The sequence below is a fragment of the Diadema antillarum genome, unplaced genomic scaffold (genome assembly GCF_040938485.1).
Source record: "Diadema antillarum isolate AM-2024a unplaced genomic scaffold, OU_Dant_1.0 seq00001146_RagTag, whole genome shotgun sequence".
In the NCBI taxonomy this organism is placed as follows: Eukaryota; Metazoa; Echinodermata; class Echinoidea; order Diadematoida; family Diadematidae; genus Diadema; species Diadema antillarum.
The window spans coordinates 530,115-545,244 of NW_027271958.1; the positions used below are offsets into that span (position 1 = coordinate 530,115).

The following is a 15,130-nucleotide window of genomic DNA, read 5'->3' on the forward strand; positions in this document are numbered from 1 at the left end:
ACGCATCGCTCTGACACATTTTCAAAAGCCTAGGCATCGAGTTACACTTTAAGACCGTAACAAGCGTTTACAAAAATGAAGCGACCCCGGGAATCCCCGTCCAATCTTTTTGAGTGCACCTAGTCTTTACCAAAGATATCTGAGCACTCTGCCAGAAAACTTTCAGTCATTCATACGAACATGTGGTATATTTATATCACACATTTTCTTTTATTCAAGTCAATCTAATATTTTGCGTGACATGATCTATTTAGAAAGGAGGAAAGGAGGAATTATGAAACTCTTTTTAACAAATATTTGATAAAACGACTGAAATGTAATCATTATCGTGCGCATCATGCAAGCATGGCTGCCACAAAGAGAACAACGGACTGCGACGATGTCACGGGTTCACCAGCCAAGAAACGTGAGATGTCCGAAGACGCACATGCCCCAGAAGAGTCGAAGGCTTTGACATCATTTCAAGGGTTCAAAGTCATCAAAACTTTGAAACAAAATCTTTCGACAAAATCGATATGTTTGCTTGCAACCTTGGACACACAAACAGCAGCAGCTTCACCTCCCCCAGGAATCGAAGAAACAAGTGCCCGGCAGGTCCCGCCGCAGCATGAGGGAGGAAGCGAAGCAGCAGAGAACCCGCACAAAGACGGCGGAAAAGAAGCCGTTCTTCTTCTCGAAAAGAGTGCATTTTCTGAGGACACGTTATCAAGTCTGATGTCATCCGATACGTCATTAGACCGCACCATGCAGAATGACATCTACGGAATCTACAAAGGGTTTCCGGACAAAGCCAATTGTGGTAAATAGATCTTGTTTTATACCCTTCCCTGGCGAGGTCTATTCACAGCTCACAGCCCAGTCGCTGTACGTAGGTACGTCGCACAGCGTACTTACAGCGTCTGGTCGGGCTAACCCTAAACTAGACAGTAGCAGTACCTATCTAGACCGACTGTGCTGTGACTACCTAGTACCTGTCTCTTCACGGTGGGCTTTTTATCTGACGTTGGGACATGTATCATGGTCAGCCCCACCCCCCCCCCCCCCCACACACACACAAACACACATGTCCCAACGTCAGATAATAAGCCCACCGTGAAGAGACAGATATCATCATCAGTCTCGACCCTACTCATAACCTACTAAACCTAGACGACTTGAGCTAAGCTGACGACAAGCAGAGTGATACAAGTCCAGAAAAGATTACGACAAAATGCCAGATAGGAACAGATCAAATCCAGAGCTACCAAGTCTCACGCATTCTGCGTGAGACTCAAGCATGTAGGCCCTAGGCTAGGGTCTGTCTCATGATCTCACGCATGGCACCCATTTTTCTCTCGCATTTGGCGAAGTCTGCAACTTGAGCCTATAATATAGAGCATAGCTCAAAAGATTAAAGTAATAGTTGCAATTGAAGGTATATTTCCCTTACGTCTTTCAAAATAAGTAAAAAATGATCACTTAAGTATGCACCTGATCGCACCATTAAGGGCTAAAAATTGAAAAAGCTCCCTACCGTGGGAGGCCACAGGGGGAAAAACCCCTCCTACACCGGCGCTTGCGCGCACCGAGATGCCAAGCTATGCCGAGTCAAGAAAATCTCACTCATTAAAATTTGTTGAACTTGGCATCCCTGCAAATCCCACATTAGCAAAACTTTTGCATGAGTTGATGCTAGTATTATTCATTAATGCACAGTCTAGATATCTCAAATTCCAAATTCCACTAAATCACAGGAAATCAATTTATTTGTTATAGAAAAGATCTACATCATTACCAATCACTAGTATAAATTTGAGCCAAATAACACATCGGGCAATGTTTTGTTTTATTGCATTACACTCATATTCAAGTTATGAGATGACTAACTTCAGTTTCTTTTACTATTAGGTGATACTTAAAATGTACAGGTGGCAGGTTATGACAGTGACAGAGCAGAGCAGCTGTTGTAAACTCTATATGTATGATCTTTGAACTTTTATACCATTGCTTAGTGATGAATGGACACCTGTGGTATAATCTGGCAAAAGTATAAATTCAGCCGTCAGTCTTATAAATTGTGACCCGCTACAACAAAAGGATCCTAAAGTCACTGACGGCTGAGCCAAGAAAATCCAGTTTGAACTGACATCATCAGAATTGGTCAAAACAATCAGGATTTTTGTTTTTGGCATAATTTTGTAGTCTAATGTTTTGTCTATCATCTACCAAAATTTTGAAGCTAAATGATCAAAGGAAAGGCAAGAAATCAGCTTTTTTCTGGGCCATAATTTTCTGACTTTCAACGTAACAGAAACGTCTCCGAAGATTTGGATTTAGCGCCGGAGCTAGACTCCACCCCTAGCAACGAGGGAGTGATCTTATTGGTCAGTGCGTGGCATCCTGATTTCTGATTGGTCATGCATAGACCGCTGGCGCTAAATTGAATGAACATCGTGGAGGTTGCTAGGAGCATGCCTTCTATTGTCAAACGGTGGAAACTGTCTGGAAACTGTAGCGTGGGAAGGAAAACTTTGAAGGCTTTTTTCTCGAAATTCTGATTTCCACAACCACTTGATATGCGCTAATAAAATCATCGATATCCCCGCAACTGAGTACTTTTATGAGTTATGCTATATATGAAATTAAAGTAGAAGAGTATGGGAATAATGTCATGTCATTTTCAGAAAATTGTCCTCTGACTTTCGGATCCTTTTGTCGCAGTGGGTCACAAGTGATGTATCGACGGAGGCTTAGGTTTTACACATATGATCAGCTATACAATTTCCTAGGATACTATCCCAATCTGAGTAATCAAATCACTTCAGCCGTTAGCTCTCTAGACTCTACTTATCACATTATCAGTTGCACTGTCTAAACCTTCATGATCCATAGTGCCACTAGTATTGATAGAGACAAAGAATAAGATAAATGTGGGAAATTTCACCACACTCCACTTTGAACTTCAGACCAGTCAGTTAGAGCTGACCATGCAACCTACTTTGGTATTTGAATATGTTAAGGAGTAGTCAATACACACAAACAGATATACTTCCGTTACTTACTTACATTACTTACTGCACTGGGTTCAGGATCCTGCAAACCGCCCCCCCCCCCCCCCCTTAAACACACACACACATAGCTGAGATGTACTAATTGTTCACCTCTATTAAAACAAGTTTACAACAAATGATCTATGACCTTTAGTACAATGAGGAATTGGTAAGGGGAGCTCTATAAAAGTCCTGACAACTAGTATGTGTTCTGAGTCCAACTTTGGTACGACTTGGAATCTTTCTAATATTACACAGGATGTTATTTTGGGCAAGTGCAGTTATTACTGATTATGATGTGTAACATGCTTGATTCTCTCTTTGAACATACACATGGTGGGGTATAAAAAGTGAGCATTTGAATAAATCATACTAGATATACATAGTGCTTAGATTGCACTTAACACTCAATGCTTTTAGAGACTGTACCAGAATGACACACACTAATTTACACATTGCATTATCACCATGTTTGTCTCTTTATCAATTTCAAATGCTTAGACATCAAGGCAACTGTCATCTATCCAGCAACGGAGAAACACATCCAGAAATACTCTTTTCAAGAACCACACCTCATCATTGAAAGCTACGAGGATTACAAAACCATCACAAAGCCCCACTTAGATCAAATGCAGTTCAGTATACAGGTAATGTCTGTTTTCTCTGTGAAGAATTCTTTGAGTGACGGAATAAGATCAAGGTGTGTTTTCTTTATGTTCTATAATATCCACTCCATGCCACCCCATACCCCAAAATGCTAAAATTCAACCATGCTATATTATCGATCATGTTTCTTAGTATTCGAAGTCAGTGAAGAATATTAATCATAACTGGCGTAAAGCAAAGGTGACACGGTGCATAAGTAGTATTCTAACTTAAGGGGGCCAGTCTGGTAATCAATTTTTTTTTCAATTTTTATTTTTTTTTAATGTTTTATGGTGGTTTGATATGTGCTCTACAACATCCAGTTGTTATTTTTGTGATATGAAATTTGTTAAACTGTATTTTGAGGCAAAGAAAATGTAAAATCAAGCTAAAATGAAACTGGAAGTGAATATTTTTGGTCAAAATTGACCCAGATTCAGTGATTCTGTGATCAGACTGAGATGACAGCTGATCTGTATGCTGCCCTCTCTTGGTATGTAGCGGTAGGTCTTTGTTTACTGCTAAGATGGCTGGCCTCCATGATGGAGTATTCTTGCACCGCTGAACTGGCAATTTTACCTGCGTTTTACCTCATTCTAGATCAATTTATTTCTTGAAAAGTGAGTTTTGAATAGGTAAGATACTAAGAAAAGGAAAGAGAAAGGTTTTCCAAGGAGTCCCAAGCTGAAAAGGAGGAAATATGAGCCTATAATTTGGTGGAGATGGGTTCTGCTAGTGATTACACAACAGCTGAATCGAGTGACCTGCCAGATGACCCCACCGTTGTACATGTAGAAACTGACTGATGGAATTCATTCACTTCCATGTAATTTAGTAGTAAAATGAATCAAAATGTGATGAAATGCAGTTCAAACTGTTATATATAACTGTCATAATGTTGACAGTGATATAACTTGTCAATATAAGACCCCAGGGGCAGTTGGAAGTACCAAAATAGTAAAAAAATATTTGTTTTAACAAGTTTCTTAATGTTTTCCTTGACAAAATGCTAATTATCTCAAAAGTCTAAAATTTGGGACAAAAAGCACTTAAACTTAGAAAGTAATGGAAGATTAAACGAGAACTTACCGTTTGAAGTTTAATAATATTAATTTTATGAGTAACTGGAGGGTGAGATTACGTCATATATGAGATCCCGCTAGTGCGCGCGCCACTCAAGAATGTGACCACTGATGTAGGAAGATAACGAGAGATTAAGTTACCGTTTGAAATTTGGGGGAGGGTGAGGTGGGACGTAATCTCACCCTCCAATTACTCATAAAATTAATATTAAACTTCAAACGGTAAGTTCTCGTTTAATCTTCCATTTTATATCGTAATTTCGTGAGAGATTACGTCATATATGAGATTTCGAAGCCAGTGGTTACATTCTCGAGGCAACCCCCCCGAAAAGGGGTAGGCAGCATACCTTAGATAGAGGTTCCATTGCAATTCTCATTCAGGCTGAATGCTGCATAGATATTGTGTCTCCAAGAGTTCACAAGTTCAGGCAGTTCAAGACACATCTGCTCAAATCTTAGGGCTTCACAGTCTATTTTTTGATAATTGTTTCTACAAAGTTTTTCTCAGCAGGACAGGGCTTGTTGTAGTACTTGCGAAAGGTTCTTTCGTTGGCCCAACCGGCTTGCGCAAGTATCTTAGATACTGGGAAATTTCCCTTAATGGCTGCGGAGGTAGACGCTGCCCGAGTAGAGTGCGCCTTGTAGATCCCTGTATCAATACCCGCAGCCTCCAAAACCTCCTTAATCCAGCGAGCGATTGTTTGAGAGGATACCCTGTGATACGGTTTCTTGTAGCTAACAAAAAGGTACCGTTCACTAGCTCTGATCCTGCGGGTCCTTCCGATGTATTCCTGCAAGTACCTGACCACACAAAGTCTCCTGTCTGGTGGGTATGCCTGGAGCTTGACAGTGTGTGAGTAATTTCCAGGCTTGCTCTGTTTTAGGAGATCATGAAGGTGAAAAGTGACTGCATTCTCTCTTAACACCATATCATCCAAGCTTAGGTAGTGTAATGATTGAATCCTTTGTGCTGAGATTAATGCAATAATCACACACAATTTAAGCGTCAATTTTTTCAGGTCCAATACGTGCGCTGGGGACCAAGAACGAAGAAAATTGAAAACAAGGTTAACGTCCCACGTTTCCATGTATCTAGGCTTGGGTGGGTGTAGCTGAAAGACTCCCTTCATAAACCTCTGGATAAAGGGATGGTTTCCAACTGTAAACATAGTATCTCGAAGTATCACAAATGAAGATAGAGCACTCCGTGCTAAGTTTATGACACTGTAACCTGCCCCTTTTTCAAAGAAAATGTCACTCAGGAATTCCAGGACAGCTTGAACATCTGAATACAAGTAGTTGCTGCATTTCTTGTCACAAAATGCTTTCCATTTGTTTATGTACACTGCATACTACTTTTTTAGTCCCTTTTCTCCAAGAGGAGGCCATTACAGCAATTATCCGTGCATTCAATCCCGCATCTCTGAAGGGGTTGCACAGAACCTGCAAGCAAGAAGATCAATCTGAGTGTGAAGTGGGTGAGGAGTGTTAGAAACTGGCAATGTTAGTAAGGATTCACTCCTATGAATAACAAGTGGTTTCTCATTTATCATCCTGTTTAGGAGAGGAAACCATGGCTGGCTTGGCCATTTTGGGACTACTAGTATCCCAGCTGCATTATCAGATTTGATTTTTTGAATGCACTTAGCAACTAAGCAGAAAGGAGGAAATGCATAAAAGTACCACTTTCCCCAATCGAGAGTAAAGGCATCAACAGCCTTGGCATGTGGGTCGGGCAGCCATGTGACATAGTTCTCTACCTGCTTGTTAAGTCTGGAGGCAAATAGGTCTATTTCTGGTGTCCCAAAACGTGAGGTTATTTCTTGGAAAACTGTGCGGTCAAGCATCCATTCTGTGCGGTCATTGAAATTTCCAGACATGCGGTCTGCCTCCACATTCAGCTTTCCTGGCAAGTGTGCTGCTGTGACCCAAATTTTATGAGTTTCACACCACTGCCAAATCTCTCGGGCTGCCCGATCACAGTCAAGGGATTTAATGCCTCCCATGTTGTTAATGTACGCAACAGCAGTACTGTTATCTAGCCGTAACAAGACATGAATGTTTTGTGAATTAGAACAGAAGGACTTGAGTCCCATGCCAGCAGCCAGGGTCTCCAGATAATTAATCTTATTCTCCCTGGCTTTTTGCAGCTCGTCTTCATTCCATCTACCCCCTGTATGGGTGGTATGATCAGATGCCCCCAGCCTTTGCCACTGGCATCCGTGCACAATTCGAGCATAGGTTTAGGGTGTCGTAAGGGTGAGAAAGCAGACTGCACATTGTCTATCCACCATTGCAGCTCTCGTTTTGCTTCCAAAGATAGGCTCATTTTTCTGTTAAAATGCCCCTTATTAATTTTGAGTGCTTTGATTTTGTCCCTTTCTAAAGCCCTGTAATAGAGCTGTCCATATTGGACTGCGGGAAATGATGCTACCATTTTCCCGATAATTCTAGTCACCTGCCTGATACTGGGGTTTGCTATTGCATATACTATGCATAAGTTCAGTGCACAAGGACTGTATTTCCTCTGATTTGTTATCAGGCAGTCGAATTGTCATGGTCTGAGTATTGAGAATGAAACCAAGAAATTGTATTTCTTGAGTGGGGCATAGTACTGATTTATCTGGGTGTACCAAGAACCCAAGTTGTGCAAGGATGCTAGTGGTTTCCAAAACCGTTTGCAAAGTTTGATTCTCACTTTCTCCAATAATCAGTATATCGTCAAGGTACCCAATTACTACATGCCCTTGCTCTCTCAGTAATGTGAATGCAGGTTTCAGTAGTTTAGTGAACAACCTTGGCGCCGTGCTCAGGCCATTAGGCAGTACTTTGAATTGCCAAAGTTGATTTTTCCAGGAGAACTTTAAGAACTTCCTGTGTGCTGGGTGCACAGGTACTGTATAGTACGCGTCCCAAAGGTCGACTGAAGCTAAGAAGCTATTTTCTGAAATGAGTTCAATAGCAGTATGGATATTTTCCATCTTAAAATGCTGGTACTGGAGATGTTTGTTGAGATCAGACAGGTCTAGGATAACGCGTGTACCCCCATCTTTTTTAGGCCGTGTAAAAATATTAGACACGTATTCTCCAGTTTCCCTCTGGCACTGTTCAATTACTCCTTTGTCACGGAGTTTAGAAATTTCGAGATCAATATCAGCCTCTTCAGCTTTATCACATCGAAAAAGGTAAGGGGGTTTAGTTCTAGATGGTGCACCCATCTCTTTACTGAATTCAAGCCTGTAACCACTTACAGCATTTAGCACATGTGGGTCTGAAGTAATTTTGCGCAACTTTGGGAAGAATTGCTTCAGTCGACCTCCTACCACAGGTTCTACATTATCATGATGACATAGCTTTGCATGATCACTAGAAAGGGATGTTATATTTACCTCGTCAGTTGAACTGGAGGTTATCGTGCTCTCTTCATCCCTGAGCCTTGCTTGCTCCCGCAGTGCGGTTGGTGCTGGCTGGGATGTGTGAAGGTGTGGGGAGCTAGCGGCTTCCCCCTCCCCTTGGGGCGCTGGCCTAAAAAAGCATGGCTGGTAGCTCCAGTCCACGGTCCTTTTGCACCTGTAGGCCTAGTCACATCACTTGTGCTTGCACGAGATGTAGTCCAGCCCGCGTCGCGGTACTGTTGGGGCAAATTCGAGCTTCCTGATGTGATCTTGCTCCTGCCCTTGCCATATGCACTCCTGCCATAGTCATATGGGCTGAAACGCTGCTTTTTGTATTGTCTGCTATGCTCACTCCTGAGGACACCCTCAATTGCTTTTTGTTCATCTCTTATGTCTTTCATTTGCTTTCCCAGGTCGTCACCGAAAAGGAATTTGGAGACCAGTGTAGAGGGCTTGCAGAGATGTTGGAATTGATAACCATTGTCTGGTTTCATGAATTCCTTACGTAAGGAATTTAGCTCAAAGTTTGCACTGCACAGAAGTGCTAATGCATCTTGTTGCTGTTCAGTAATATCCTGTGCTGACACTATATGTATGTAGGCATTGATGCCTCTCGTGAAATTCTTTTGGAGTCTCTGAAATTTGAGGTCTCTTGTCTTTGAAAAGGCAGGTAGCCCATTCCAGATTCTTTGGTTGACTTTTGGCACATCCACCAGGTCACAGTTGCTGGGAATGGGGTATTTAGTGATCGTTTCATCTACCACTTTGGGCTCAAGCTGGTGGGTCAGAAGGTAGGCTGTAGACTTAGCAATTTCTGGGTCAATGGGGGAACCAACTTCCTCAGCCACAGCAAATTTGGCTGCAATGTTTGGAACTTTTTCCACTACAGGAGGGGGAACTTCGCCTTCTTCAATATCAAATTTGTCATCCTGACAACTATCCCCTTGACCTGGTTGGATAATCACAGAGTGTTCATCCATATCTCGGCCCAGAAATGGTGCCGCATATTCATCATCATAATGGCAGTCAGTATCTGCCGAGTCTGAAGGGGAGTATTCAGAACGAGTCCTGATACTCTTTCCATTGCCACCCCCTTCACGGGCTGGTGTCTGCTTTGCCGACTGTGCCTCCACAAATTGAACAACCACAGCTAATTGGCCTTCAAGCTTGCCGAGTCTATCCTCCAAAGTTGAAACTTTAGAGGCCAGTTTGGCAGGTGGTTTCACTGTTTTGTTTGCACCGGTACTACCACTAGGGTTAGCACTGCTTGTAGTTGCAGTAGTACTATTACTAGTACCTGCCTTGCCAGCTCTAGTAGGCGTTTTACCTTTGGCTGTCGCAGTTTTCTGCTTTCACACTTGTGCGTGTTGTTCTCCGCGACCCCCGCCGGTGGCTGCCGGGGACGCGACTGCTGTCAGCAGCGGTGGTGCGGCTGCGCCGCCCACGTTTGGAACGTTGGTCGAAGACATAAATTCCGTTGCTGTTCAACTGAAGAATGATCGTAAAAACCAGAAAAAACCTGGCAAAACCTCCCGTTGAGGTAACTTTAGCTATTATGTCTATCCAACTCGAACAAAACTTAAATTTTCAAGTGCAATTCCGGCGAATTTTCCGATGCACAGAAATTCGCGTGTAAGCAAGATGGCGGCGACTAACGAATTGAGTGGTGCGCGCACTAGCGGGATCTCATATATGACGTAATCTCTCACGAAATTACGATATAAAATGATCAGATTTACCTTAAACTTGGCAGGAATATTTGTTTCTACACAACAAACAATCCTATGCGGGATTATTTGTATAGGTACCCCACACGCAAAGTTATTAACAAATTTCAAGTCAATTTCTTGATTTTCTTTAAGATATTATAATTATATGTAAATGATGAAAATTATGGAAATGATCACATAGGATTTTTAAACATACTAAATATATGTACTGTTCAAAACGAACATAGTACTATTTTGCGTGAGGACTGAAAATAAGTGAATAGCTCAAGTACAATATGAAAAGTAGTGTGAAGACTATGCACTACAATTTCTTCTGAATATTAATGACCTTGAGAAATTTGCATGTAATTTGCGTATATAATGAGATAATTACAAATCTCAATAAGTTTCAGATTCTCCAATGTCTCATCTTTCTAAATATATATAGTTTGCAAGAGTTTACTTCTTCAGGTAAAGATATACTCCCAATTCTTTAATGCCATGAGATTCACACCATTTTACCAGACTGGCCCCCTTAAGCATCTTTATGTCACATCAGATCATATCTTCTGTATGTGTAATTGGTTTAATAGCAAAGTTTGTATTTGTGTGACCTATCACTATCAAAAGAAAGTCGAATGTAAATTATCATACACAGATGATATAGATGAAATCTATGAAAATTTCTCAAAGCATGTAATGGAATCAATACATTCATTCATTTCCATCCTTCTAACTGTTCTTTTGTATGATCATGTATCCATGACATTCTGTCTATTTTTGTTTATTTCTTCTGCATCTCCCAATCCCTTTTCCAGTGGGTCTACAACATCTTGGAAAAGAAGGCAGAGGCTGACCGAATCGTTCTTGAAGATACAGACCCAGAGACGGGCTTTGTTATGCTTCCAGATATGAAGTGGGATGAGAAGCAAACCAGTGACCTCTATCTTGTCGTCATTGTCCGTCCTCGCAACGTCCGCAGCCTGAGAGATCTGAATGCCTCCCATCTACCACTGCTGCGCAACATCCAGGAAAAGTGCATTGTAAGGGATAAATTATATTTGACGGGGAAATCTAGGACAAGTAAAAGTTAGTCTAAAAAGAAAGGGCAAAATCTTATCAGCACTGCCATGAAAGTTTGATCAAAATTGGATGAAAATTAGCGAAGTTATGAAATTGTGTAATGAAATGTTGTCACCAGACAGTTCTTGAACTGTCAATATAAATATGCAATAGTGAATCACTAATGTCCTCCCCTCACAATTTGCCATTTAGTATGGACATAAAAATCATGAAATATTCAGTATTTTAATGAAATGCTATTATGCCCCATTCTCAAGTCTTGATACATCTGATTCATCATTATTTTGAAACAATTCAACCAGAATTAAATTACGTTTTACATTTATAGACCGCAATGACTGAATTTTTGCCATTTTTTCTGTACTAGATCAATGGAAAAGAGTGAGGTGATGACGTTATCAGCCCACTTATTAGCATATTCATTTCAATTGTTAAAGAAATGTACAAAAATTACTGAATTTTGAAATTCAAAACTTCCTTACTTTTAATCCAAATTTGTTCAATTTTTCACTGGTGTGCTTGTCATGTATTTATCTTTCTTTTCAGACAAATTTTTAGCTAGTCTGGAATTGCCCTTTAAAATAATGAATAAAAATGCTCATAGGCAGTGTCATGAAAGTTGTTTGATGAGGAAAGTAAGTGGTTAATGATGATTGTATTGTGGCCCTTGTATAAAATGACAAGTAATCAATCACCATCGCAGTCAGGGATTGAGATAGCCTCTGTTAAAGACGCTCCAGCTTTGTTGATTGCAAGAGGAGTAAGAAGAGGGTCATTGTCAAGGATCTATCAAGTCATTAGAAGAGGTACTATGCAGACCTGTCAAAATGTCTTGACACCTATGAATTTCCTTGAGTTGTCAAATTTTGCTACCAGCATTTTGTAACAAAAAACAAAAACAAAGACAAAGACAAAAAAACCAACCAACATGCAGCACCCCTCCTGAATTGACTCAAGCATACATGTTTTGCGTTTATGGCCAATGAGTGAATCAAGCAATTTCTTGGGTCAAAGTGGCTTACGAATTTGTAGGAGTGGTGCAATGGTTAGGCCTTCTCCCAGTCTTGAATAGATTTGATAATCATAATCACAGATCTCAAAATGCTCTTGCACCGATGTGCTTAGCTTTGGCTTACATAGCTCTTTGCTCATAAATGTCAGTGCTGTAAACAACTCGAGGGCCTGTGGATAAGATTTAAAAGACTGAGGTAAAGCTTTACTTTTCCCATGGGATACACTAATTCCACACCAACTATAGGAAAATTTTTCACTTAATGCCTTCATCCATTAATGCTGTTGGTCATAAATCTTCCTGTTGACCTATCTCCATATTTGATTATTTATTGTTATTCTACAATTCATTGACTCATTTGATGGGAATAGTGTAACTAGCTGTCAAACATTTTGTACACTGTTCTGAAAAACAAAAACAAAAACAAAGATGCCAGATTTTGATAACACTCAGCTCACATGCTGAGACCCACACGAACCCTTTTTGCTCAGCACATTCTACAGCTTTAATAGACTGGCAATAGCAAAGAAATTATTGTATCTCATGTAGTATCTGCAGTTAGCTTGTATGTCATGCAGAAATGAAAATGTTCATCATTTCAGCAGAAAAATATTGTATGATCCATAGAAGTGGAAGTATTTTTTGATGCTTCTCATCTATTTCAAAACCTAAGAATTAAGACTCTTTCATTTTGCTTAACTTTTACCTTTTTCTTAATTGAATGCCACCACCAGTGTGCATCTTCTAAGCTCATACAGTCATTACAAACAATTTGAGATGCACTTGACATTCATTGATAGTGCCTGTACATGTTTTTGATGTACCGTCGTAAAAGTTTGCTTTATTACCTCACCGAGATACTTTATTTATAAATTGATGGCTCTTGAATTCTTCATTATCAATTTGTTGACATTGATCCATGAGGTCTTTTTCTGTAATTGTAGTAAGTCTTTGCATTTATTGTCTAAAAAGACTGAGTGATGCATACATATAAAACTAATTCTTGCAAATGCCTTATTAGCTGGATGCAAGACACTTAAAAAGTTTGTAGATTTGATCAGATTTGGCCTGTTTTGTTTCTAAACAATTAGAACTGCGTCACAGAGAAGTACAGTGTAGCAGAGGATCAGCTGAGGATGTATTTTCACTACCAGCCATCATACTACCACCTCCATGTCCATGTCACCAACCTCAAGTTTGATGCACCAGGAACCCATGTGACCCGTGCCCACCTCCTCTCTTCCGTCATCGCCAATATAGAGCTGGTTCCAGATTATTATCAGCGAGTGCCGCTGTCATTTGTCCTCATGGAGAATAATCCCCTCCTCAAACGCTTCCAAGAAGCGAAGAAAGCCGATGCAAAGTAATGATACTGTAAAAGTGATCATTTCCCCGCAGGTAATGTTTTGTGCTTTACAGTGTAAGATGAATGTTGCATGTTTTTTATTCTGATGAATCAAAATACAACTAATATTACATATAATGAGCAAACAAAAAATTTGCATGCTTTTATTTTCACACCAGTTTCATGTTTCATGAAATGCCTGAACATTCCCATGTGGAAAAAGTATCAATTTTTTAAGTAATTGACGTTTATTAGACAGAAATCGATTAGTCTTTTTTATCCCTCAAGTTTCCCAGGAAATTAGTTTCAGATGAAAGGTCTTGTAAAAAGTCCCAAACAAGTAGATCATTAGGCCTGTAATAGTTTAGAAAAAAAAGAAACAAAATTTAATTTTTTGCTCATACTATGAAGTGTGACATTGTGGATGGAAGAAATGGTTGCCATATCATAAGTGCATGGTTGAAACTAGATGTTGGGATTTTAAAGAAGTGAGCTTCAAAAACAAAACAAAACAAAACAGAAAGCATAGCAATCAAATGCATGTGCTGTACAGTAAGATTAGTAGGAAAATGCATGTTGCATGCTGGTTAATGATACCCTGTTATGTGATGTTGGGGTTAATGATACCCTGTTATGTGATGTTGCTTCAAAAACAAACAAAACAAAAAGCGTAGCAATCAAATGCATATACTGTACAGTAAGATTAGTATCAAAATGCATGTTGCGTGCTGGTTAATGATACCCTGTTATGTGATGTTTAGTTAGTTGATCTACCATATTCACTAGCAGTAAAGCTGCACTATTTTTAACAGAATAAAGCAGTAAATTCAGTTTCCATGGAAAACACAGTTTTCCCCAAATTGTATAGCTGCATAAATGTTTACTGCTAGAAAGGTAATAGATTTTTCACCCAAAATGTGCCTTTACATCCCTCAGAAGACTGCATTTTGGTTTGCAAGGTAGGCATCCATGGACTTTGGGATGTGTCAATTAGGAACTCTGATAACTCTAAAGGATAAGTCAGTTTTACAGACAATACTACATTCCCCAACAGTGACAATTTTGTTTGTTTGTTTGTTTGTTTGTTTGTTTGTTTGTTTGTTTGTTTGTTTGTATTTTTGTCATCAGCTATTAATTGCAGTTGTTTTTGGTGTCTATTTTGCAGAGATTAAACAAAATCTTTTAAACACAGAGCACAAGTAACATTGCATAGCCATAGCAGTGATGCCAATACAGTTACCTGCTTTATATTCATTACACAATAGCAGTATCTTGTGCTATCTATTGCATCAGTAACCATCCAAACATTTGTATTTTTCATGCATGCACTTTTACACGTAACTTTTATTCTCAAGTATAATGTATCAATATTTCCTACATGCATGTTCTGTCATTATGCATGCTATTATTCTTCGAAATCCTAACATGGTGCATGTGTCATATGATTCCTACCTGTCCTGTGAAACCTAAATTGAAACTGACACACACACACAATTAAAGGTCCTGTTTACCTTTGGGAACTTTGATTTTAAAAATGTTTAAGATATCATATTTGATGCCTGTGTTTAGGTCTGTTGTATCACAAAACATCCTACCATATAAGATTTTCACAGTAAAGCCTAAAATATAAGGAGATCTCAGTGTTTTTCTCAATAAACCATAACTGTAGATGGTTTAGTCTGGAAACATTCTTATTATAACTATTGTTCTTATTTTGTGTATTTAACAATAATTTACTTAACATTGATTACAGGGATTGAAATTTTTACAGTGGTTGTTTTTATCCCTAACTCACATTTTAGAACTATTTTAAAGCATTAGTGCTGGGTA

At 39.6% G+C, this 15,130-nt stretch overlaps 1 protein-coding gene across 1 annotated transcript; it reads left to right on the plus strand.

Annotated features, from left to right (window-relative positions):
• The first annotated feature begins 363 nt into the window (after positions 1–363).
• LOC139744198 (m7GpppX diphosphatase-like) lies at positions 364–14,482 on the plus strand. The gene is made up of 4 exons (XM_071654648.1): positions 364–799; positions 3,531–3,676; positions 10,679–10,903; positions 13,047–14,482. The coding sequence occupies exons 1-4, from the start codon at positions 412–414 to the stop codon at positions 13,320–13,322; spliced, it is 1,035 nt and encodes a 344-aa protein (XP_071510749.1). The 5' UTR covers positions 364–411; the 3' UTR covers positions 13,323–14,482.
• Positions 14,483–15,130: the final 648 nt, after the last annotated feature.